Source organism: Passer domesticus, chromosome 1 (assembly GCF_036417665.1).
Source record: "Passer domesticus isolate bPasDom1 chromosome 1, bPasDom1.hap1, whole genome shotgun sequence".
NCBI classification, from domain to species: Eukaryota; Metazoa; Chordata; class Aves; order Passeriformes; family Passeridae; genus Passer; species Passer domesticus.
In genome coordinates this window covers 142,908,383-142,932,058 of record NC_087474.1, presented here as the reverse complement: position 1 = coordinate 142,932,058, position 23,676 = coordinate 142,908,383, and the positions used below count along the sequence as shown (strand labels likewise).

General features: G+C 40.0%; 1 protein-coding gene across 11 annotated transcripts in view; it reads right to left on the bottom strand.

Annotated features, from left to right (window-relative positions):
• OXR1 (oxidation resistance 1) overlaps nucleotides 1-23,676 on the bottom strand; it is a 256,987-nt gene that overhangs the window by 56,886 nt on the left and 176,425 nt on the right. For 6 of the 11 annotated variants that reach the window (XM_064394450.1, XM_064394432.1, XM_064394442.1 and 3 more), the window contains one exon: nucleotides 4,451-4,533. In XM_064394450.1, coding sequence (XP_064250520.1) covers nucleotides 4,451-4,533 — 83 coding nt within the window. Of the gene's footprint in view, nucleotides 1-4,450; nucleotides 4,534-16,935; nucleotides 17,105-19,290; nucleotides 19,463-23,676 lie in introns of those variants that run through there. The other 5 variants (XM_064394456.1, XM_064394500.1, XM_064394483.1 and 2 more) reach the window with 2 other exon arrangements.

Genomic DNA, 23,676 nt, shown 5'->3' with positions numbered 1-23,676 from the left:
GTAACATAACCAGATATGTACTACATGCTTCACAGACCATAAGAAAACTAACCACCAAATCACTGAACAGTAAGATTTCCATCAGAAGCTCCACATGATGCAGAAACTTTGCTAAAACAAACTGTGAAGTGAAATTCAATAGTTTTGCCTAAGTTTGCACTCACATAAAGTTGAAGGGCAACAGTCAACTGCTAGGTAAATCTTTCTTATGTTTCACTTAATCGTTAAAGCAATTGTGTTTTTAGACTAACTTATGACATAAAACAAATTAAAAGCATTCAAACCACAAAGCATAAGCCCTTTTTAGCATGCATTCACTCTATACAGTGTTCTGAAATAAAAACATCTTGTGAAATAGCTTGGCAAATAAAGGGTTTACCTCACTCATGATAAACACACTGGCAAGTATAAGCTTCCTTTTTGTTTCACTGTCAAGTTTGCACACAAAGTCCCACTACATGGGACTTCAGGGACCAGCAGATACCTTCTCAAAACAATGACACTGCTCACATAATAGAGAATTCCTGAAATATCTTCCTAGATTCCAAGACCTATTTTCCAGTTCTCAGGCCCTCCACTATTCTAAAGAGTAGAATCTGAACAGCCAAAACCTCAAAGAATAACTTTGTAGGAAAGCACAGAACTAACAAGATTTGAACAGTGCCACCACATACCATGGATTCCCAGCTTTTTCCCTATCCATTCACTACTATAGGAGACGGCAAGTTATTCCTTCTCTCTCAGAAAAGAAATTTCCTATATATTGAGGTAGCTAGTTAAATGCTATTCTGAATGTTTAAAATTTTATATTAATATTTTAATATTACATCTTCATTGAGAATGCACCCATGTTTCCCAGGTGCACTTATGCACCTGGGAACAACAGACAGAGAACTTCAGCCACCACTATCTCCGATTCAAACTACCATTTTTCCTTCAGATCAACAGCTGGCGAAGTTATTAAAAACTTTATTCTACTGGTATTTTAATGAACTTTACTGTAATTGCATCTTAACAGTCAGAATTCACTCATTCTGCCATTAAAAATTAAATATCAAATACATATGAATCAGGGTGCAGAAATAATTATTGTTTGTTTCAACACTAGATGTCCAAGAGCCAGAAAATCAAAAATAGCTTATTTTAATGCTCTTAAACTAATAAAATTAAACAGATAGGAAGACTAAAAAAAAAAAAAAGTGAGAACAAAAGGGAGTAAATAACACAGCTTTGGCACTGTACCCAAGCCTTCAGAAATACCAATTATGACTATATTAACTAATTGTTAACAGGCCTAACTTATATAATATGCAACATCAGTAAAATAAACCCTGTAAATATCATAAAGCCAACTTCAAAAATAATTAGTAAAAGACATAGATCATAATGGTGAGGTTACTTTATCTCTATTTCCAATAGAGATAACCTCAAAGCAGCTTAAAAGATTATGACAATGGCATACTCAAAGAAAAGTGGCAGCTGAAAAAGAACATACTCTTGGGTTTGAAATGGAAAAGCCAGTAAATGAAAAAAATAAATCACCAAAACTCCTAATTGTGTAGCTTTCCAAATAGCATGTAAAGGCTTGCAATGGAAATAGAACCAGTGGCACCAGAAGAGAGCCCTTAGCACTCTCTATACACAAGCTGAAAACTCAGTCTCGAGGCTATGGTCTACTAAAGGCTTCTGTGACATTCAGGAATTGATACTGCGCTCTTTCCTTAACCTGGACAACATCATCTGTTGTACTTCAGGAGAGCACAGCCTTCAATCCCCAGAGAGATAAAGGGAAATCTTAGATTAGACCCTCCAACACTCATAAACCAGGTCATCCATTTTAACTACTTACAAACATTTTTCTAAACAAAAATTAAACTTATCTGTAAATAACCACAATTATTTCTTTCTTCTCCTCGAAAGGAAGAGCAGTTAAAAGGCTTTCACTGAAGTCTTCAAGACACAAGCTAGCATGCTACAATCACTGGTGATCAGAAGCAGCACTCTGCTCATGCTCCATTATTCACCCATAGCTGGCTCTTCTCACACCTATAGGCAGGCACCCGTGTGTTTGTACAACATGGAACACAAAAGGCTGAAGGGGAAAACATATGGCTTGAGCAGCAACTGTGAATTCTGAAATAACAGACAGTATCAACTTGCATCTAATATGCTGACTCATATTGAGAAAAGGATAAACTCTATTAAAAAATATCTGTTCACTGTCTAAGCAGTATCAGCAAAAATGAACCAGTTTTTTCTGTATCCTTTAGAGGCAGTTCAGGACTTACTTCCATTAATTAGTACCATATCTATTGACATCTCTCTGATGCTACATACAGAACAGCAGGTTCAAGTTTTTATGCCTTGGGAATTTTAGATTAAAATCTTAAACATCAACTGCATTTGGTCTTTAGCTTTAAAGAGAAAATTTACTTTATTGTTTACTTGTCCCATAGTAATGTTAATTCTAAAAAAATTGTGGTGTGAAGTCTACTTCATATTAAAACCCCACAGTTTGCACAAGTGAGATGGCAACTCACTCTGAACTTCATGAATACAAATAAGACCTTCACTCCTAAAACCATGTTGCCACTGGAAAAATAAACATATTAAATTATGATCTTAAAAAAGACAAAAAATCCCACTAACTTCAACAATGCTGGAAGGTGAGGAGGAGTCTGGTTTCTGCCTTCACTCTCTACTACTTCTCAAAGCAGCAACACGTGCAGGTATATAAATACATGTGTGTGCACACGTGTTGTCACTGTGACAGGAAGTAGGATGAAGTCAGAAACAAGACACAAGTGCACCTCTTCACATATAATAAGGTAATAAATAACACATAGTAGCAAATTACCACAATAGGTACCAAACCTCTCTTACAGTGAGCATAAGCTCAGTTCCTAAAGATTATATCCGTGCATTTCATTAATTATATGCACACAATATTAACCAAACATGATGCTATTCAAGTGTTTCATGAGCTTTATGAGTGAGACGTACAGCAAGACCTGACAGAATACAGTATTTGTGAAGCAGAAATGCACCATGTTCCATACATGCAACAGGCTCCTTTAGAAGGTGGACTAAGTTTAATGACAAAATGCCTGTGATTCCTGTGAATCATCTTTTTTGACTCACAAGGAAGTGATGCATACTTCAGTATGTATTAAGAAAGCTATTTTTGGATCTAAAACTCCACCTACTGGAACACAAAAACCTGCAGAAGTACATGACAACTTGCCACAAACACAGCCAAGTTAAAAAAAGGAAAGCTTGTTGCTTTTACTTTGCCTGGAATGTTACATACCAAAGTAAAAGCACTCACACGGTGGCAAGAGCCAAATTACTGGATTTACTGAGTATGGATGCCAGTAATGCAGAGCTACATCTAACTGTTTTTCCCAGGTATTTCAGATCAAATGGAGTCAATATAACACCAAGAACAGTCACATTTACATTAACATTCTTCAACTGCTAGAACCTAAGCAGGAATTTCTGTTTTGAGTTCCAACTTCAAAGAAGTCCTTAGAGCAGGCTAAAATTATATCCAAATTCCAATAAAAGCCACACTAATGAAATGCTTCTTGCTCCACTACACACATACTCTGTCTCTATCCAAAAGACTATCAAGCCCTCTCAGTACTTAAGCAATTATCATAGCTTGGCTTAATGTAACAGAGTTAAGTCTTCCCCATATCTCTTATTCCTGACCAAGAGGTCAAGTAAAGACTTTTCATAAAGCAATTGTCATTTTTATTTATCATGTCCAGCTTCAAAAGCATTCAAAGATAACTGTGGCAGACTGTCCCTATTTTAACATCAACTCTATAAGCATTATTTATAGGCTTAATTGTATTTCCAGTACATAAGACAGATACTTCTCACTTCTGTTTCCCTTAGTAACCACAAATGTGAAAGCTGACTGCAGCACAGTTTGAGGGTCATTTCAAGAACAGAACAGGGAGAGAAAGGCTCCATTTTCAGATACTGATGCAGAAACTGAGTTATACAGTAAAAGGCACAGATATACAGCAATTATTATGAGAATACCAGAAAGTCAGTATCAAGCTACAGCTTCCCTTCCCAACTTCATTCTGTTATTTCTCCTGACAGCAACACTTGATTAATAATGCTGAAAGCAGAGAACTTGCACATAATTATATAACTATTGTTTTTTGTTTCTAACTAGTTACCTAAAAGTGAACCAGTCAACAGTTTGATTAGCTTGGAATTTCTAAGGAAAAAAAAAGGCACTTAAAGGGAAAAAACAGTATTAGTACTACCAGCTAATTCCCTGATTTAATTTCTGTCAAACTAAACTATCAGATACACAGAATTCTAACATTAAAGGCAATACACATTACAGTTTTGCTTATATTTTGTAACGCAACTTTTTTAGCCTGCATTTGCTTTGCAGTAACATTCTAACAATAAAGCAGTAACTTACTGAATATTCAAGAGTCCCTCTAGGTTTTTGAAAAGACATTCGTCTCCCATCTTTCTTGTCTGGGGTCTTCTTCTGGCCAGCATCTGAAAAAAATTGAGGCAATGCGTGTGTTAAATTCATTTTCCTCTCTCAGTACTGTCACAGGCTGCTGACTACAGCCCCGTGGGCAGACATCTAATCCACCAGTTACACAGCTTACTCCTGCTGATTCCAACAGACACCAGCTGCTAAAATAGGGACTTCATTCCTCTGCAATGCTTTAAGAATTTGACCAATACAAACAACTGATAACTGGAAACCAACAAACTGCAGAAGTACTTGCTGCTGCCCAGTACAGAAGCGATTACTAAATAAGACATTGACCCCATCAGGCAAGAAACATTTCTGGAATTGCAGTATTTGATTTTGTATCATATCCAGTCTGCTTTCATCTGAGGGGAGATGATCTAGAGTTCCTGCATGTTTGATCTAACCACTGGAGATATTTTGTTGCTGTTTGATAAGTACAAAGTATTTAAAGCTTTTTTTTATTAAATAAAGAGCAGTGGTATTAAATTCATAATTATCTTGTCTGTAGAAAACACAGAGAGCTAGTAAATAAACACTAAAGATTCTACATAAATTATACAAATTAAAAACTGTTCTTTTTATTGGGGCACTGTATTTTGATGACCTGATTCACAGGCCAAGCAAGCAACCATCTGTAACTAAAGTATACTATATTATTTTATACTAACTGGCTTGATATTTATGATAATCACAATGCACCTGTATAGTTATATGGTTCAACAGAAAGCGCATACATCTCTAGAAAAGTAAGAGTTTTAGTATCTGCATCTACACACACACAGATTTTTTTAAATGAATCTCCTCCACCACATGGCCTCCACTTTCAACAATCAAGTAACTGCTCTCAAGGAGCCCAAAATACTTGTGTGAATGAGACATTAAGTTTTCATGCTACAATGGGATTAGTTTTACTTCCATTTTGATATATTCAAATTTTTTACCATAATTTACTCAAATATTTCAAGCAAAATTGAATAGAAGCAAGAAACCTTATAAAATGTATTTTTAAAAATTATTTTAGCATGGCTACATTGAGAATAGAATATTTACTGTAATCCACTTAAGCCTCACATGAAGTACTAAGGAAACATGCTATAAACCAACAACATCTTTAGTGCACTATTAGATTTAATTAGTATCATGACTCCAAACTGGAAGAGACTAGACTAGATCAGCACAACTTTCCTACATCCCCTCCCAAATTTCTACATGGATAGCCAAAACTACCAAGATATAGAAGACAGGGAAATCACAACACACCAAGCGCTGTCAAAGAAGAAGAAACAAAATGAAATCAAGAAAAAAAAAAACCAAAAAAAAACCCAAAAACACAAGATGAAACCTACCTCAGAAATATCTTATATTTGCTATATAGGACAAGCTGTGAAGGACAACAAAGCAGTGATTTCTAGCAGACCCAACATAAATAATCTCCTGTGGTACTCTTTATATAGATAAAAAAAGGATATAAACTTTGGTCTAATTAATCCTTTTTTATATAGCCTGAGGAAGAATGCACCCATACCTAAAATTGATCTATGGATGGTATTAATTAAGATACATTTTTATAGCTATGAATGACATTCAAGACTAAGACTACTTCTAAGAAGTTTGTAGCAATTCTAAAACCCTATACACTAATTCTGCACACTGCTGTTTTCATTCAATACATTAAAAGGTACTTCTTTACTTATTTACTAATAGCAGCTTTTTAGAACTTAGCTGGAAGAAACATTCATTTCTGCTTATATTCACACTGTTTAAACGTACCAAAATGTCTCTGAGGGAAATAAAGCCAACTCAGTAACAATAAAATACACTAGAAGTTTGTGTGTAGGCTTAGCAGCAGCCAACGTTCTCCTTGTCTAGGTCAAATATTTTGTTACCAAAATTTTTACCTGACCTTGCAGCACAACAGGTGCCTCCTCAGCAAGCTACAGAAAACATAACAGTTGCTTGATTTTAGCTGTTCCAAATTTTTCAGCCCTTATCAAAGCTTTGCCAATAGCCTAATTATTTTCTTTCAAGAGCAGTCTGGGTCAAATAATCCTAAGAAAAAGAGAAAGGATGCAACTGAAAATAGACTGATCTCATCCAGGAAGCCATACATGCCTTAATAACCTATAAATGGAGAACCCTTATTCCAGAACAAGATGTCTTCTTCCCCTCCTCCCTCCATTAGATGGAAGTAAAGAAGACCCATACTACAAATACATATACACACACATCAGTTGTATACAGCCCAATGTAGTTTGTGGGGTTTTTTTCTCAACCCAACTTAACTTTCTTTTTTCCTCTTACTGGTTCAAGAGCTTGCAGACAGGTGCCACCCAAGAGGTCAAGATAAATTATATTCTCCCTTTCCAGCAACTGAGTAGCAGAATGAAGTCTTGCACAAATACCCACTTCTGTTCCTTATGGCAGAAGTAAAAATGGGAAATTATTTATTCTTCCCAGCAGAAGAACTTTCACTGCTGCTTTAGACATAGAATCACAGAATGATCACAAAAAATCCTGAGTTGGAAGGAACTCACAAGGATCACTGTGTCCAACTCCTGGCCATGCCCCAGCAACATCAAGAATCGCATCATGCGCTGGAGGGCACTGCCCAAACTCTGGCAGTCTTAGTTTTGCAACCACTTCCCTGGGGAGACTGTTCCAGCGCCCGGGCATTCTCTGCCTGAGGAAGCTTTTCTTACCACCCAGCCTAAGCCTCCCTTGACATGGCCTTATGGTGTTCCTCAGGCCCTGTCAGAGAGAAGAGACCAATGCCGGTCCCTCCCACCTCCCCCTTCCTGAGGAATGTGTAGGTCTCTATGAGGTCTCCTCTTCTGCAAGCTGGACAGACCAAGTGACCTCAGCCACTTCTCATACGGCTTCCATTTTAGGCCCTTCATCTTCAGAGATTTGAGAGAACTCTGGTAACCTCAGGAAAATAAGATCAAATAGAGGGTTCAGGTGTCAAAGACAGGTCCCTGTTGAAGGCATCTTGTAGGAAAGCCAGGAGAGCTCCTCCCACAAATTTTCCAGGAGTTTATAGTCTGCAGTTAGGATTTTTGATGTCCTCCCCTCCCATACCTAAGGCAGTAAATCCTACCCTTCCCATTAGTGCCCACTTCCATTCCTTCAGTCTGTGAAGGCATTACCTCCCCCTCACTATATGGGTACAGATTCAAGTGTTTCATAACCTGACACGATGCAAGTCTCCTGAGTCAACAAGAGATGGAGGCAGGCAACACTGAGCTCCCTCTGTGCTGACTACCCAGCTGGCCAAGCTACCAAAATCCACACCTCTGCCTACAGCCCAAGTGCTCGAGCTGTCTGTTCATACAGAACACATCAATTTTGACCTAACTTCTCAGAAACAAAACTAGGGTGTATTTCAACTGTGAAAATAGGTCAGAGTAGTAGAAACATGAATTCAACCTTCCCGATGACACACTACAAAGCCTCTATCTCTTACTAAATGAGCCAGCTATTCATTTTTGAGGGCAAAGCAAATGCATTTTTCAGCCATTCCAGTGCCCCTAGCATTCTAGGAAGCACACGCAAGCAGAAACTGCCAGCATACAATACAGTGGTCTAAAAAGTCCTCAGACCCAACAAGAGTCAGTCTGATGCTTTCATTTTACTTATTTTCCACGTAGCTGTTGCACAGGCATTCATTTTGTTAGGTTACACACAGTCATTACTTCATCTGCCAGCAGCAAGCCAGAGGAGCTAACAGAGGCTGATGCTCTCAGACCACACCAAGAAAAACCTGACACCACTGACCATGATCAAACACAGCCCCAAGAGTCAAGTAACTTGTTTAACATGGGAGCTGGGGTGCTATGTTGTCAGAGCTCTTAGCTGTGCGGTTTTAGATAGAAAGAAGACAAGACTTTTTGTAACATCAGGATTCACACTTTAATTCTCAACTACCTCTTCTCAGGACTGGGTGGGCCTCCACAACAGCTTGAAACACTGAAGTCAAAAAGTGCATGGCAGATGCACAAATGACAAGAAAATATTTCAGCTAGGATTTAAAATACTAGAACTAGAAAGATACAGAACACAGTATTCAAAGTGACACAAGACAAATATTTAGCCTGAATACACGGGCTCAGAATCCTGAGGTTAAATGACTGCAGCATAAGAATGATTACATATATCATCCAACACAGAAAGGAGGACTTACTGTTCCAAAATACTTATACAAAATAGGAAAGCGGGGTTTATTAACATGTTTTAGGAAGAAGCAGTTTTCAATAAGGCAGCTTTGACATTAAAATATGACATAGTCAATAGCTTGCAACTCAAAACAACTTAAGTCAAATCCTAAAATTTATAGCAGGCCTTCTGTAACCTGCCTCTATATGGCCCTGTGCCACTGAATTTTGGCTGACTGAAAATATTCTCGTGGCACTGATACCTCAAATTATTATGACAAGAGTGGCACTTCTCATTTCTTAGTATGCCATTTCAGCTTAACTGTAGAATTCCAATTTGGTGTTCACTGACGCTTTTCGCACATCCTTTGGAGTTCTGGCCCTAAGAGCTGGTAAAGATAAGGATACAAGCTAGGACCTACTTAGGAGGATCTACAAGCTCTGCATAGAGCAAAATGAATTCACTTTCCTTTAATCTTGTCTGCACAATAAGATTAAATCTCAACTTGCAATGTTTCTCAGCTGCTATACCATTCATTACAATGTAACAAAAATAACAAAAAATCACTTTTTCTAGAGAAATAAATTGATAAACCAAACAAGTATCCTCTGAGAAAAAGCAAAGAATTTGGACAAGTCCACAATTACTGCAGATGGTTTAAAATTAATAAATGAGCTTGAGGTATCAAGCTTATTATGATCAAGAAGGTAAGAAAAAGATTATTCATCCACTGTCCCACACCCCAACAAGAACTGCACATTTGTGCATCAGATTTACAGGTGTTTAAAAAAAAGGAAAAGGCAGCAACTTTGTCAAATTCTTGTCTAGGACACAGTTTTTCACAGATCTTAAATATGCAGCACATATGGGGTAATGAATCAAAGTAAGAAAAGTAGTCTGAAATATTTTCAAATACTTCTCTATTTAGCAGTGCATGGAAACAACTCGCTAATTAATAAAACAGGAAGCACAGATATTACATCTTTATTAGATTAGTTCTGCTCAATAACAATTAGATCATTATAATCTATTCATAAAGAAACAAAAGAGATTAAAGTAGGAAATCTTTATGTTCCAAAAGACCTGGTGATCTGACTCTAACAGCAGGGACTACATTTCAGTCAGCAACTGTCTCATTAACCCTTTTCCCCTCCTGCAGTTAGATATGCTTACGTTAATTACAGGAATATTATTTTCAGTTATCTTCCAAAGTCTTAGGAACCAGAAACAGAGGCCCTAACAGTAGCCTACAAGAGATACTTGTAATCTGCAGGTTTTTAGCCAAAATGGTAGGCTCTCAAGCCAAGGCAAAGTCATAATGCCTCCTTCAGTCCCTTCTTACTAAGCAACTGCTATTTATTCTCATTCAGTCTTTCCAAGTCATGCTCCCAAAACTCTTGATCCTTATCACTGCTCTTCACATGATGCTTTTGTTCACATTTTTCTTGAACAAACACCCAAGCTCAATGAATCTGAGACCTTGCTAATGTTTCATTAGCACGTCCAACACATCAAGACAGTTTTTTCCTGCAACAGATACAGCATGAATCCAAGTTGATTTTATGATCCCCCTTACCCACAACATTCTGCTATCCAGTCAGATGCACAGCATGCAGGCAGAAATAATTAAACTTATGATTTCAGGAATAAAAAAAAAATTGAAGAGAAACAAACTTAGGACACTTCTCCAAGTGGCTAGGATATACTCTGTGGATGATACTCCCGGTATGTGCATCACATGGGCTTTCTTCTAAAATAGGATTTCACATTCAAAGTAAACAGAAATGCTTTACCAAATTTTCAGATTATGCCACAGTATGTCTTAACCAACAGTAAGCTTCCTTTCCTCTTCCATTTGTAATATACATGTATACACTTGAATACATTAGAAACCACCCAACTCCAATCTCCACCTTCTGTACAATCTCTCTGCAGTCCAAATACATACTTTAATGGAAACTTGCAAAAATCTTGTCTGCACTATTGATACAACTTTTCCAATAACAATTCACCACCTCTTTCAGACATTTATGCCCATTTAGTTGTACATGCTCAAGCCTACCCAATACCACATCAGCAGTCTGACCACCAAGCAGCAATATCAAGTTATATCCTTACATATCCTCAAGAATTTACACTTGGCCTTATCACACTTCAGCCCATGATATCTACCCTTTCTAAGAGTTCAAAGTCAGTCAACTTATCCTGCTGACTTGTGCACTACAACTGCTCTGCTCACAAGCAAAGGGATCTGCTGTGGATCTGGAGTCATTCGCAGAGCCTCAGTAAACATCTTACTGCACAAGTGTTTTGCATTAGGTTTGCAGATAAACGGGGGTCCAGTCAACATACATGAGGGCAGGCTGCTGTTCAGCAGGACCTGGACAGGCTGGGGAGCAAGCTGAAAGGAACCTAATTGAATTCAGCAGAACAAGTCTTCTGCACAGGAAGGAAGAGCCCTTCGTGTTGTACAGTTGGCACTGCTCAGCCAAGAAGCAGCCCTGCTGAAAAATACCCCAAGGGTCTTGGTAGGCAAAAGCCAAAACAGGAGCCAGAAGCATGACCTGGAAACAAGGAGAGGCCAACAGCATCCTCAGGTGTATTACTATGAACAGAGGTCAGCAGACAGAGCACACCTATTATCCTTGCACTGCAATGCTTTTGAAACAGTGGCCACAGCACCCCTTCCCCTGCCCCCATTCAATATAAGGAAGGCTGAGATAAACAAAACTATTTTGGTGAAGAGACATCAAGGTAGTCAGGGGCTGGAGAAGAGGTCAGGAAAACAGAGCCTCTCCAGTCTGAAGAAGTGGTTTTGAAGGACTGTAACAGCAGCCATCCTGTACCTTCTACATGGCTTTCCCAGAGGCATCAAGATGACAGAGCCAGTCTCTCCAGTAACACACAGCAGGAGAACAAAAGGTAACAAAGTAGAAACAAAAGTGCTTCTGAGTAGACAGAAGGCAAAAATCCCTAACTGACCAATGCAGCTGTGCAGTTTCCATCTTTGGACATTTCTAAAGCAGAATAAAGCACTGAGAAACCTAGCCTGAAGTCATCATCTTCCCAACTTTAGCAGGGTTAAACAATCTTACTTGCAATTTGAGTTATCTGTAACTATGATTCCTTCCGTTTTTTCTGGCAGGCAATACAGATACATAAGGCCACCGCACCAAACCAAGCCAGAGGGAGATTTACACATACAACACAAGGTGTGTTGCTTACTGATGAACAGAAAATTATTATTCATACATGTAGGACCTGAACTGCTGCTGTGAGTATACATGTTCTCAATAAAATCACTTCCTTAACTGTCTGAATGTTAGAAATGGAATTAACCAGGAAAATCAAGATAAAAACACAACCAATATAACAAAGTAAAACAAAAATGCAAAAAAAATGTTTCAGTCATCTACTAGATTAGTAAATAAACTAAACTTCAGTTAAACATTTGATACAGTAGAATCCTGCTGAACAGCAAAATCTGGATAAAGAATTGTGAAACGTGTAAAAGATTCAGTGAAGAGGAAAGAAATACAAATCAGGAGAATGGAGAGGTATATTAACGAGATCCCAGTGGAGTAGTTTTTAACACAGTTCAATTGCACATCAGCAGACAAATTCAAAAGGACAATCAACAGCAAAGGCTGTATAAAAGCCTTGAACTGAAGTCGATACAATGAAATCTGAAGTTCCAAAGCTTGAAGGAATAAAAGCAGGGAAAGATCCAATAGTGCAAAGCAGAACCTGAAGTAAAAGATCATTTAACATCACATGCACCAAGGGAATACTCAAGAAATCCTGTACACTAGTAGCGCAGAAGTCTGAAGAAGAGCTTGTGCATACATTAACATATCACAAGATGACTGAGTCACCAGCCTGATACATTCCAAGATCACATTTGCTTCTTATGCCTGTACCAACTGAATTATTTTCAGCCATGAAAGCAAAGCATTAGCGTCTTTGTAAAGGGTGTTGGTACATTTCATATGTGCTTCATCCGGAACAGTGTGAACAAGAAAACTCACACAAGTGCATCTCCCCAGTTTGAATGCTCTTTCCTACTTTATCATACACCTGGTAATTTCTTAAAAATTAGGTACTGAATAAGGATGAAAGGAGAAAATAACCTGCCTTATCCTTATATTTGCTTTATTCCAAGACAGATTTTTAGAAAGAAAGATCTTAACTTTTACAGCAGGATTTGAGATAGGTATTTTAAGTTGGCACTGCACATTTATCCTTCTAATGTACTGCTGCTACCTTGACTATAGTATAGAGGACTGACAAGCCACACAGTTTACTGGATATACTGTGTATGGTAACCTTACCAATCAAGACTCCAAAGCTGGTATGAAAGAAATGTAAATAAGCCCATAGGCCAGATGGTTCAGAACTGAACAATCAAGTTGAACCTGAGGGAGAAAAACAACAACAACAACAGTTTCAATAGAAGGCAGCTATAAGAACTTCCCTGACAGACTGGTTGAGAGGAGTCTCTGAATCACTGATTTTTATTTAGCTTCTGTACTTAATGAAAGACACACTGCAGCAAGTCAGCACTACCCATGCAGGGTATCTTCTCCCTCCATGAAGTGAGGTGAAAATATCTAGGAGGGAAGAAGTAAAAGACTCCAGGTAGGAAAGTATTCCTCACAGAATCAAAGGGTTATTCAGAAGAGAAGACTTTTGAATACATTTACTCCAGCCTCCAGTTTGAAGTAGAATTATTGTCAACATCAAGTCAGTTTAAAGCTGTCCCAGTGATGGACCACTCTGTATGAAGTTTTTTCTATTGTCGAATTTGCACCTCTTAAGCTAAAACTCATGGCTGCTTCTCCTCCTTCATCTCCTAGCACTGAGAAGAGTGTGCCCCTCGAGGTAGATAAAAGTAAGAATCAGATTGCCTCTAAGTTGCCTTGGTCTCCCCTCCGCATCACTAAAGCCCAGCTCCCTCAATCCCCCCTCACAAGTCATACACCCTGTGCCTCTAGATAAACTGGCTGGGCCCTCTGTAGCTCCTCAGCAGCTCTCCTGAACAGTGGTACACAAACCAAAGAGCACATTCAATGTACAGCCTCAGCAGCATCACAGAAAAGAAGCAAAACCATGTCCCTCACTGCTGGTCATGGTTACACACTCCTTACACAGCAAAGCAGACTGAACTATGGGATGTGCTGCTGGTTCATTTAAGTAAAAGGTTTATATGGATGAGACTAAAATTAAACAGAACCTTCAAGTTAATTCTGCAAAAAAGATAATTCTTAATCATACATTCCCTAAAGCCTTGAGTTGCATCTCAAGGCAACTAAAACCACATGCAACTTCAGCATGCTAACATCTATAGTACATAATAATCAAGAAAATGACACTGTTCTAGCTAAAGTTTCTAAGTAAATCCAGGCTTGAATACATATATATTAGCTCACCCTATAAATTATCAATAGATTATATTTAGAAGTTATATTTCAAAGCTTACAGGCCTTTTAAAAAAAATAATAACTTTACATGCTGACATTGAGTGTGTTTACCAAAGCCAGATGTTTTCTCTTGACTTTCTGATTATATTTGCAGTTTTATCCTCCGTCACAACCATTAAACGACAAAAAAAATCTTTACAAAGTTCTTTCACTGACTAGGCTGCTGACACAAACAGTGTAAACCGGATAAACAGGTTTACAGCCTCTATGGCACTACTCAGTCTTCCAGTGCATACTTTCTCCCTTCTAAGAAATACTATAGACTGTTCTGCATGTGTCCAAAGAAGTGATTTAAAGCACAGCATTTGAACAGGCCTGCCTCCTTGAACTAGGAAACCTGATAGAAAAGTTGTTCAACTGCTCAAAAAGACAAGCATGAAAATAGTAAAGGTAGAATTATTAGTATTACATTAATTAAATATTGAGATACTTCATTGTAGAAGCTAAAAAAGGTTGGGTTTTGTTTCAAAGAAGTTGAAACACATGGTTTTAAGGGATTTATGAAGAACTGTTCTCTTAGCAAGTAATGCACAGTCACAACTGAACCACTCAAAAAAACCCCAACCAAAAAAAAAAAGAAAAAAAAAACAACACTGAAAGCCCTAAGTGGGGAGGAAAAACTACAGTAATAGGCAGGCCTGAATTCAGAACACTGCAGAGACTAAGCATTTGGAGCATTTAGAATCTGCCATTAAGTCTTAAGCTAATGCCAGGGGACCCATCTCTAATTAAAAGAGAGGTGTGATTTCAAATGAAGCATTGTAATAATTGTTACAGCTTCCACAGCACCCATTACCAGGGCACAGGTGGTTTGTGAAAGCCAGCAAATGCTTGACAGAGGAATTCTATAGTCACAATTATTTGTTTTTGTCCATAGCTCATAGAAACCCTGTGAAGGGGAAGGCAGCACAGCAGGGCCAAGGTCTACTTGCCTTGCACAGCATGCTTCACCTAGGTGAGGAAAAAGGTGCATTAAAGTCTGCAGACACAGAGACTCAACCTGCATTCTAGAACTTGTCTTAACACAAATTTTAAGCATTACATGATGAAAGCATCCGAGAAGATACATTTTCTGCTCAAAGCTAGAGGAGGGAAAAAAACCCCAGAACACTGCAATGCAGTCTGAGTTAAGCCTTTGTCCCAGAAGAAGGGGTGAAAAATAGAGCTTTTCCCTCCAAGAAATCCCACGTATCACAGGAGATGGTTTATACTATCAGCTGAACACAAGGCCTTGCAGAGATTAAAAGACCAGAAGATGCTAAAGGATTTAGTTGCCATTTTGGTTCTGCAAAAAAGTGTAAGTAATCTTTATCAAAAAGTCTTTACCTGTTTGCAGAGGCCTTATTCAAGATACTTTATTTCACTGCTGAGAAAACAAGCTATGTCTCTATCACTGTGTATGTTGCAAGGAGGGACATGAAAAAAATAAAGAGTGGCAATGTAAATATAGCCAGTTACTAATTATCCTTTCCGTGCAAGAACTGTGACCCAATGCACACAAGGAAAAAAACACCTACATCTGACTGGCTGCATGGGCATTCCTATTACCTTGCCTACCACAATGAGTAGCAGACCTAGTTTTCCTTCGAGGAAAACAACTATTTTACTCTTCCATAATAACCTACAATAACAAAGAAACTCGATGTGTTTTAATATTTCATTTCAGTAGAGACATGACTTCAACCTCACCTAGAGACTATAACAAACATTCATTCCTCCACTTCACAGAGAGCTTCTCAAAACAGGGTTAAAAAAGGAAAAAAAATTACTATTCCTTGTACACTCCTCTATATTTATTACAAAGCACTTTTATAAACTTCACATTTTCTCTTTCCAAGCAATCATTAGATCATGCTGCTCTTACTAGTTATGTCATGATTTGTTTTGCACTCCCAATCAATAGCATTGCCTCTCCAAGAGTTCACACTGCATGCTCCTCTTCTGCATGAACAAGGGTGTGTGCATTCACTGACCACCCTCCAGTTTTCAAGGTATTTCTTGTCAATGTAACTGCTCACATCAGATACTCACAATACCTATACCAACAGCCACAACAGCATTATCAAGAAAAGGGGTGACAACAGCAGCCCTCTTCCTCCCAGGCACAGGACAAGGCGTCACCCACTGCTGTCTCCTGGCCGACCTGTTTGGCCACTGAATGGCAGAGGTACTTCTGCCCTCAGCATCCCCGAGCCTACTTCCCAGTAATTCTGCCTCTTCCTCAGGAGCACCTGAGAGGCAAAAGCAACCTCGCAGACAAAGAACATCGCCAATAGAGGAGCTTGTGCTCCAGGTGCCTTCCTACACGCGGCTTTGCAAAAACAGCAGGAAAGGGAAGTTAATAAAGGAAGTGTAGGAGTTGTGTCACGGAAAGCAGGAAGACGTTCAGTCGGTTTTGTGCTGTTAGACGCAGCCGGCAGTGGCCGGCCCCGGCCCATGTGCCGCCCCTTCCCGCCCGCCCTGCGCCCCCTTCCCCCGCCGCCTCCTCCCTCTCGCCGTCCCCGATGCCGCTCGGAGCCGCCCGGCAGCGGGGCACCAGCCGCTCTCGGTGTCCCCGACCGGCTCGGCTGCCAGCCCGGGACACGGCGGGGCCGCTCCCGCCTGAGAAGGGACCCTCTGCCCCTGCTGCTCCCGCTCGCTCCCGCTTCCCCCGAAGCTCCCGCGCTCCAAGAAGGCTCGGAAGGGGCGAGGAGCCGAGCCCGCTGCCCGGGGAGGCCCCGGCCGCCCGTTGCCCGCCGTTACCCCCCGCCACCCCCGCGCCCTCGGCCCCTTCCCCAGCGGTACCTGGCGTCGGCTTGGCGGGGCCCGGCTCCCCGCGGCTCCTGCCATCCTGGCAGCGGCCGTGGCGGAGGCCGCCGGGCACGGCGCCCCAGAGGCGGCTGGCGGTGCCGCGGAGCAGGCGGCCGCCCTTGCCCGTGAGGGCGGTCAGCGAGTCCATGGCGGCGCTACCGGCCGGGGGGCGCCATGGCCGGGCCGGGACCCGCGCGCCGCCGGCCCGCGCCGCAACTTGGGCAAACTTTGGGCGGCCCCGCCCCCTTTTAAAGGGGCCGCGCCGCCGCCGCGGGGCGCGGGCGGGGCCGGGACGGCCGAGCGCTGTGCCCGGGACGCCCGGCACCGCGTCCTGCTGGATCGGGCGGGCTCACGGCCACCTGCACAGCCTCGTGGGCTCACCCGCAGTCCGGGAAGTTGGTTGTGTTTCGTGGAAGCGCGGTGCTTTACAACCACGTGCTGCAACGCTTTCTATGAACTTCCAGCGTTCCCGTCTCAGCATTCCCAAGCGTGATCGCAAGGCAATCTCTTACTTTTAAACTTTTCGCAGTCGTGAAGATGTTTATCCACTGTAAGTGTAAAACAGGACCAGCGGTGACACTGTGGCTTGGTGTTCTTGACCGCTCCCTGTCTCCGAGTGTCCCTGCCGGGGATGCCTTGCTCGTGGCAGCCAGCCTGTCCCGGTGCCCTCCTGAGAGTGTTCGCCAACATCGCCACCCGACCCAACCTTTGAACCGACTGGGTCACTTTAGACTTCCAGCAAAACTTACTAGGCATACGCTTTTTCTTTCTTTTTGAAAAAGACATTTGATTTGTGGTATTCATTTGTAGCTTTTAATTTCTCATCCCCATAATTCATAGAACTTTTTAAGTTTTGAGAAAATAAAACTAATCAAATCATGATCCAAGAGTTTCACAGAAAAAGAAATACCTAAGGCATTGAATCTCATTGTTATGATCTGCCTTATGATGTGTTCTGCATGTATTGGGGCTGAAAGAACAGCCATACAATGACACTTATACCTGTGCCATAGACCTTGAGAACGCAGAACTGTAAGCTAACATGCTTATATTCTAATATGAGTATGATACAATTATATGCTGCATCTAGCTGCAAATGAAAGCATTGTTTAATAAAAAATGCTCTTGTTGAGCCAAATCTATTGTGTACATGCAGAACTGTTGAACAAAGTGCTGAGCTATTTCGACTCCTATTCACTTGTAGCAGCTGCTCAATTAAATCAGAGTTTAATGTCAGCATTTTAGAGTGCTGATTTCTGAGGGTTACTTGATTTAAACAGTACACTCAAATCAACCTTTCTACTACTCAAATCAGTTCTTGCTCAGGAGATAATGATGTTCAAGACTTTTTTTCAAATAAAACATTTCACTGAAAGAGAACAAGAAAATTTTGACAGATTTAGCTCCTCCTTCCTCTCCCCAAGATCTTCCAGTGGAAATGGATGAGTAATCTGTCTGTTCCAAGGCTAGTGAATAAATCTGGAACTGTGGAGTCACTGCATGGTCTAAGTACCACTAGATGTTTAGAATATAAACAGTTCTACCAACCAGATATTTCTTGCCCTAAGCAGTGTAATTAGTTTTCATTTTATGACAGGAGTTCTGCCATGAAGAAGTTATGATTGGTGTTTTGCCCTGCTGATTCTATTTTAGACAAAATCTATTACATCTTTGCATGAGATATGAGTTTCCAAATGTGGTGATCAGCCCATTTGAAACTTCCAGATCAGATGCCCACCAGTATTCCAGCCACATACACACCTCTGCTATTGTATTGATTGCATGCATTTCTTCTGTGGGTTGAAATAGTCCTCTTTTTTTTTTTTTCCTCTTTTAGGTTTATGTTTATAGAGCCATAAAATTATTTAGGCTACAAAAGACCCTTTAGGTCATCAAGTCCAACTGTTAACCAAACACTGCCAAGGCCACCACAAAACCATGTTCCTAAGTGCCACACCCTCTAGGGATGGCAACTCTACCACTTCCATAGGCAGCCTGTTCCAAGGCTTGACAGCTCTTTTAATGAAGAAATTTTTCCTAATATCCAGTCTAAACTTCCCCTGGTGCAGCCTGAGGCAGTGTTTTTTCATTATATTGCAGTAATAAAGTCTACAAATTCTGATTCAGACAGCATTTTGGTGATGTATTCAAGGCAAGAACAAATTCTTCAGTTAGACTGTTTTAACTATAAAATCAAGATTTAGGTATCAATGCTCAGAAAAGTAACAGTACTCTTTAAGATACATGACACTCATAAACTACTGATCAAATTTCAAGGCATTACTGTAATACAAGAATTCATATTACACTGTTATTTAATTGTGAAGAATATAGTCAGAGTTACTCTACCTGCCATCCAGAGGGACCTTGAGAAGTGGGCCCATGCAAAACTCATGAAGTTCAACAGGTCAGTTATGAGATCCTGGGTCAGGGTAATCCCAAGCACAAAAACGGGCTGAGCAGAGAGAAGCACTGGTGAGAAGAACTTGGTTGGTTGATGAGAGGCTCAGCACGATCTAGCAATGCACACTTGCAGCCCAGAAAGCCAAATGTATCCTGGGCTGCATCAATGGAAGTGTGGCCAGCTGGTGGAGGGAGGGGATTCTCCCTCTCTGCTCTGCTCTCCCAGCTGGAGCAGCCACCTGGAGAACTGCATTCAGCTCTGGAGCTCCCAACACGAGAAGAACGGGGACCTGTTTGAACCAGTCCATAGGAGAGCCACAAAGATGATCTGAGGGCTGAAGCATCTCTTCTATAAAGACAGAGAGGGCTGGGATGCCCTTCTCTTCTGGAGAAGAAAAAGCTCCAGGAGACCTTAAAGCACCTTCCACTACAGGGGGCCTACAAGAGTCTTGGAGAGGGAATTTTTACAAGGAGTAATGGCTTCAAATTAAATGAGGTTGGGTTTAGGTATTTACTGTGAGTGGTGAGGCACTGAAACAGGTTGCCCAGAGACGTTGTGGATGTCCAGTCCCTGGAATTGTTCCAAGCCAGGGAGGACAGAACTTTGAGCAACCTGGTGTAGTGGAAGGTGTCTCTGCCCATGACAAGGGGATTGGAATTAGATGACCTTTAAAGACCTTTCCAACCCAAACCATCCTATGATACTTTGCTAGATATCATCAATACAAATATCCAGTGGTATGGGCTTTAAGATGCAGTTTCAACTTGGTTATGCCTTAGTTGTACCACACCTGTGCAAGCAAGATTTTTAACTAAGATCTCTGCTCTGAAAACTGACCAGACTTAATCCAGTGTCACCTTAAAAATCTAATGTACTGGTACTTAAGATTGTAGCCTATATTTCCATGTGAAAAGCTTTGCAGTATTCCTTTTTAATTGGTAGGAGCAACATGAACACTCTGGACATAAGCAATGTGTGTCCCTTTTACTATAAAGCTAAACCAAATATAAATGGTTTCTACAATATTTATAATTTTTTACAGTTATATTCATCTTGAACACCTTTACAGATCATTGTACCTTTCTCTCCTCAAAATGTCTGGAAACAACCAGGTTTTTGCTGAGGAGGACTAATAAGTCTGTGTTTGATCTCTAAATGTGCAACAAGGATCTCTTCTGGGTTTATCTGCTGGCCTGTGGTATCAATGGAGAAGAGTATCTCTGTAACTCAAGCACTTAAAACTGTCCCTCCAATAAAAAGGAACTGGTCCTACCTGCTTTTATTTGCTTGTTTCTGCTGCCATGCTATGAGTGTAAGCACAAGGATTCATTTGGCAGGTGAATGAACTGTGTGTGAAGCTGATCAATTTAAAAGTACCATTTAGGTTAGTAAAAACTAACTAAAGTTATTTTTATTTTTGTTAATTTATTATTATTCTGTTTTGAGGTTATAATTATCCCCAGTTAGATCTCCAGATCTGTTTGAGTTGTGTGTAAACACCTGTAGAAGCACAAGCTGCAGAACAACAGATGAGTCTAGGTGCCTGGGAGAGCAGAAAGGGAGGGAGGGAGAGGGAGAGGAAGTTTCATGCCAGCCTCTGTCTTCAGTGCCAGTGTAGATTAGCTCAAAATGAAAAGTCAGACTGTGGCACAAATAGAGATGCCTTCACATTGGTATTATACACAAACCCATGTTCAGTAGCTATAGAAGTGTCTCACAGAATATGTCTGCAGTTATGATGTAATATTTAATAACACCTTATGTTAATCTATTGCACAACCTGATCTTGTAGCTAGATCTCCAAATCCTAAACCAGAGCAGGTAGAAGCTGATTGAGCTGCATCCTAAAAGACGGGAAAGAGAACAGGGATCTATTTTGGTCAGATAGAAAAGGACACAATGGGGTAAGAGTATTTCCAAAGTCTGAACATACAGTTGTATATAAAAGTATTTCATAGGAGAATAAGAAGATAAAACTTTAGCAAGTGGTAGCAATACCACTTCTTCAGGGACAGATTTGCTGCTTGTGAAAGTAAGTGCAAATTGTAGCAACTAATCCAGCAAAATGCCAGCAGATGCTGTTCAGCTTCCTCCAGGCTGGGCCAGTTCACAAGTCTGGTGTGCAGGATTTGGGTCTCTCTCAATGTGTCTTGCCAAATTCGCAGTGCAACCAAGCTGCAGGCAAAAGTGCCCCGGGTACTAACCCAACCCCCTCGCTCTATTTTGTGAGAAGGGAGGTTTGTACATGCTTTCCAAGGTGATAGTCTTGGTGTCAGTCATTTGGCAATTAGTCAGCCTTCATTTGTATATAAACAACCTCTAGGCAAGTATGTAACTCTGGCAGCTGAGCCAAATGCCCCATTTACAGTTCCTTAGTCATTCTGGAGGCACTGACTGTCCTGTAACACCATGGGGATGCTGCATGCCTTTGTTAGGTATTCTAAACTACCACCTCTGGTCAAGACACTAACATTTGTGTGGTTGCAAAACCCATAATTGGCAAAAATATGAATTTAAAATAGAACTTCTTAAAAGCCTAACCTCCTTCTTGATTTTTAATTAAACCGATTTTTAGTAATGTAAAATAATTCAAGATTTGTTTGGGTTTTTGTTTCCTTGTGAAAAAGATAAACTCTTAAGACACAGAAAAACATACTGCACTCTATTTCCAATGCTGTTTCAGTAAAAATTGAACAGAATGCTGAATGCACATGCAGTCCCTAAAGGAGGGACCAGAACTCAGGCATGAAGAACTCCCACATTCTCAGGCCTATTTCCCTAGGAACAAACTAATTTGAATGATGAACTATCGAAGTACACAGTTCTAGAAGCAAAAACATTTTCACAGATCTATTTTTGTGATAAAGAATGTTCAATTTATTCCAAAGGGAAATTCAGTGTCAGTAAAATTTTGGGAGAAATTGAAAAGAGATAATCAGTAGGTGACACTAAGTAAATGGGTGTGTATAAAGCAGGTTCTTCACAGAGAACCATGGGCTAGGTGTGGCTGTTCATAAGGTTTCACAGACCACATCCTCTTTTCAGATTAGGCACTCAAAAAGAAAAAAACTCCCATCTGCATACTAGCTTCAGAAATGGCAAACCTGGAATTTCAAACTTCAGCAGGTAGGGATATAATTCTGATTTTATTAACCAGCTCCCTGTAAGATTGAAATGACATGGGGCCCATTCTCTACCTTGACCACTGATGCTGTTCACTGTCCAGCAGAAAATGTCACTCTGGAGGGACAAAACAGAATAAATACAGGCAACAAGGGAATTTGGCAGTCCCTGATTCTGGACTGGGATACTTCAAGTATAGGTTATATTTTGTATACAATTATTCTTGAAATTACACTGAAAAAGACAAGAAGCCACAACAGCATCTCTTTTAGGAGAGTTGTTTTCTTAGTAGAAAACTGAATGTCTGCTGTGTTTGTATTTCAAATAGGGCTCAATAAATCTCTAATTTCTTAAGAAGCTCTACAAAATACAGGTACCACACATAGACATGAGGTTTCTCCAGGCTGAGGAGAACATTTGGACATCTCAGCTTAACCCTACAATATATTTTAGCATCAAAAGATGCAATGCTCCTTATGTTTAATTTCATAATAGCTAAGTACTGTAACATTCACTGTGTGATTTTGTGGTTTTACCAAGAAGTAGAATACATAAATATTATAGTTTTGTTTGTTTGTTTGGTGTCTAATCTAACCCACGAGAGACTATAATTAGGACAGCCAAACAAGTCCATTTCACCTTTAAGGATGAAGGAATTTTTTGCTTTTCTAGCCAGATTTCAAACATCTTCATACAATAATTTAAATTTAGATAGTAAAGATAGAAACACCATGCAAACAAATTGTACAAACCAATCTCGGCCATACTGTAACACATATATGAAAAATGTTACTTGATTCACAAGTGTCCTGTACTGGCATACATAGCATAGTTACAGGAATTCATACTAAGCATATAAAACCCAGCAGAAGTGAGTATAAATTAAGGGTATTTTACTCCACTTTACCTCATCTTGCAAAATAGTTTTATCAGATTTCAAAAACATGCCACATTTTTTTGACACTTTTGGATGTACCCATTTCAGCTGCATATGGTCTGAATTTTCAAAGATTCAGGTAACTGACAAGCTTTGTTGTCTGCAGTTACCCTGCTTCTCTGCAAAATTATAAAATCATAGTCCCCATCCAGCTTGTTTTTATGCTTTTATTTTTCACGAAACAGTGAAATAATTAGCATTACAAAAATGAATATTCTAAGACTAAATATGTATTTTTTCTTATTTCCCCAAAGTATACATATGTTTGGAT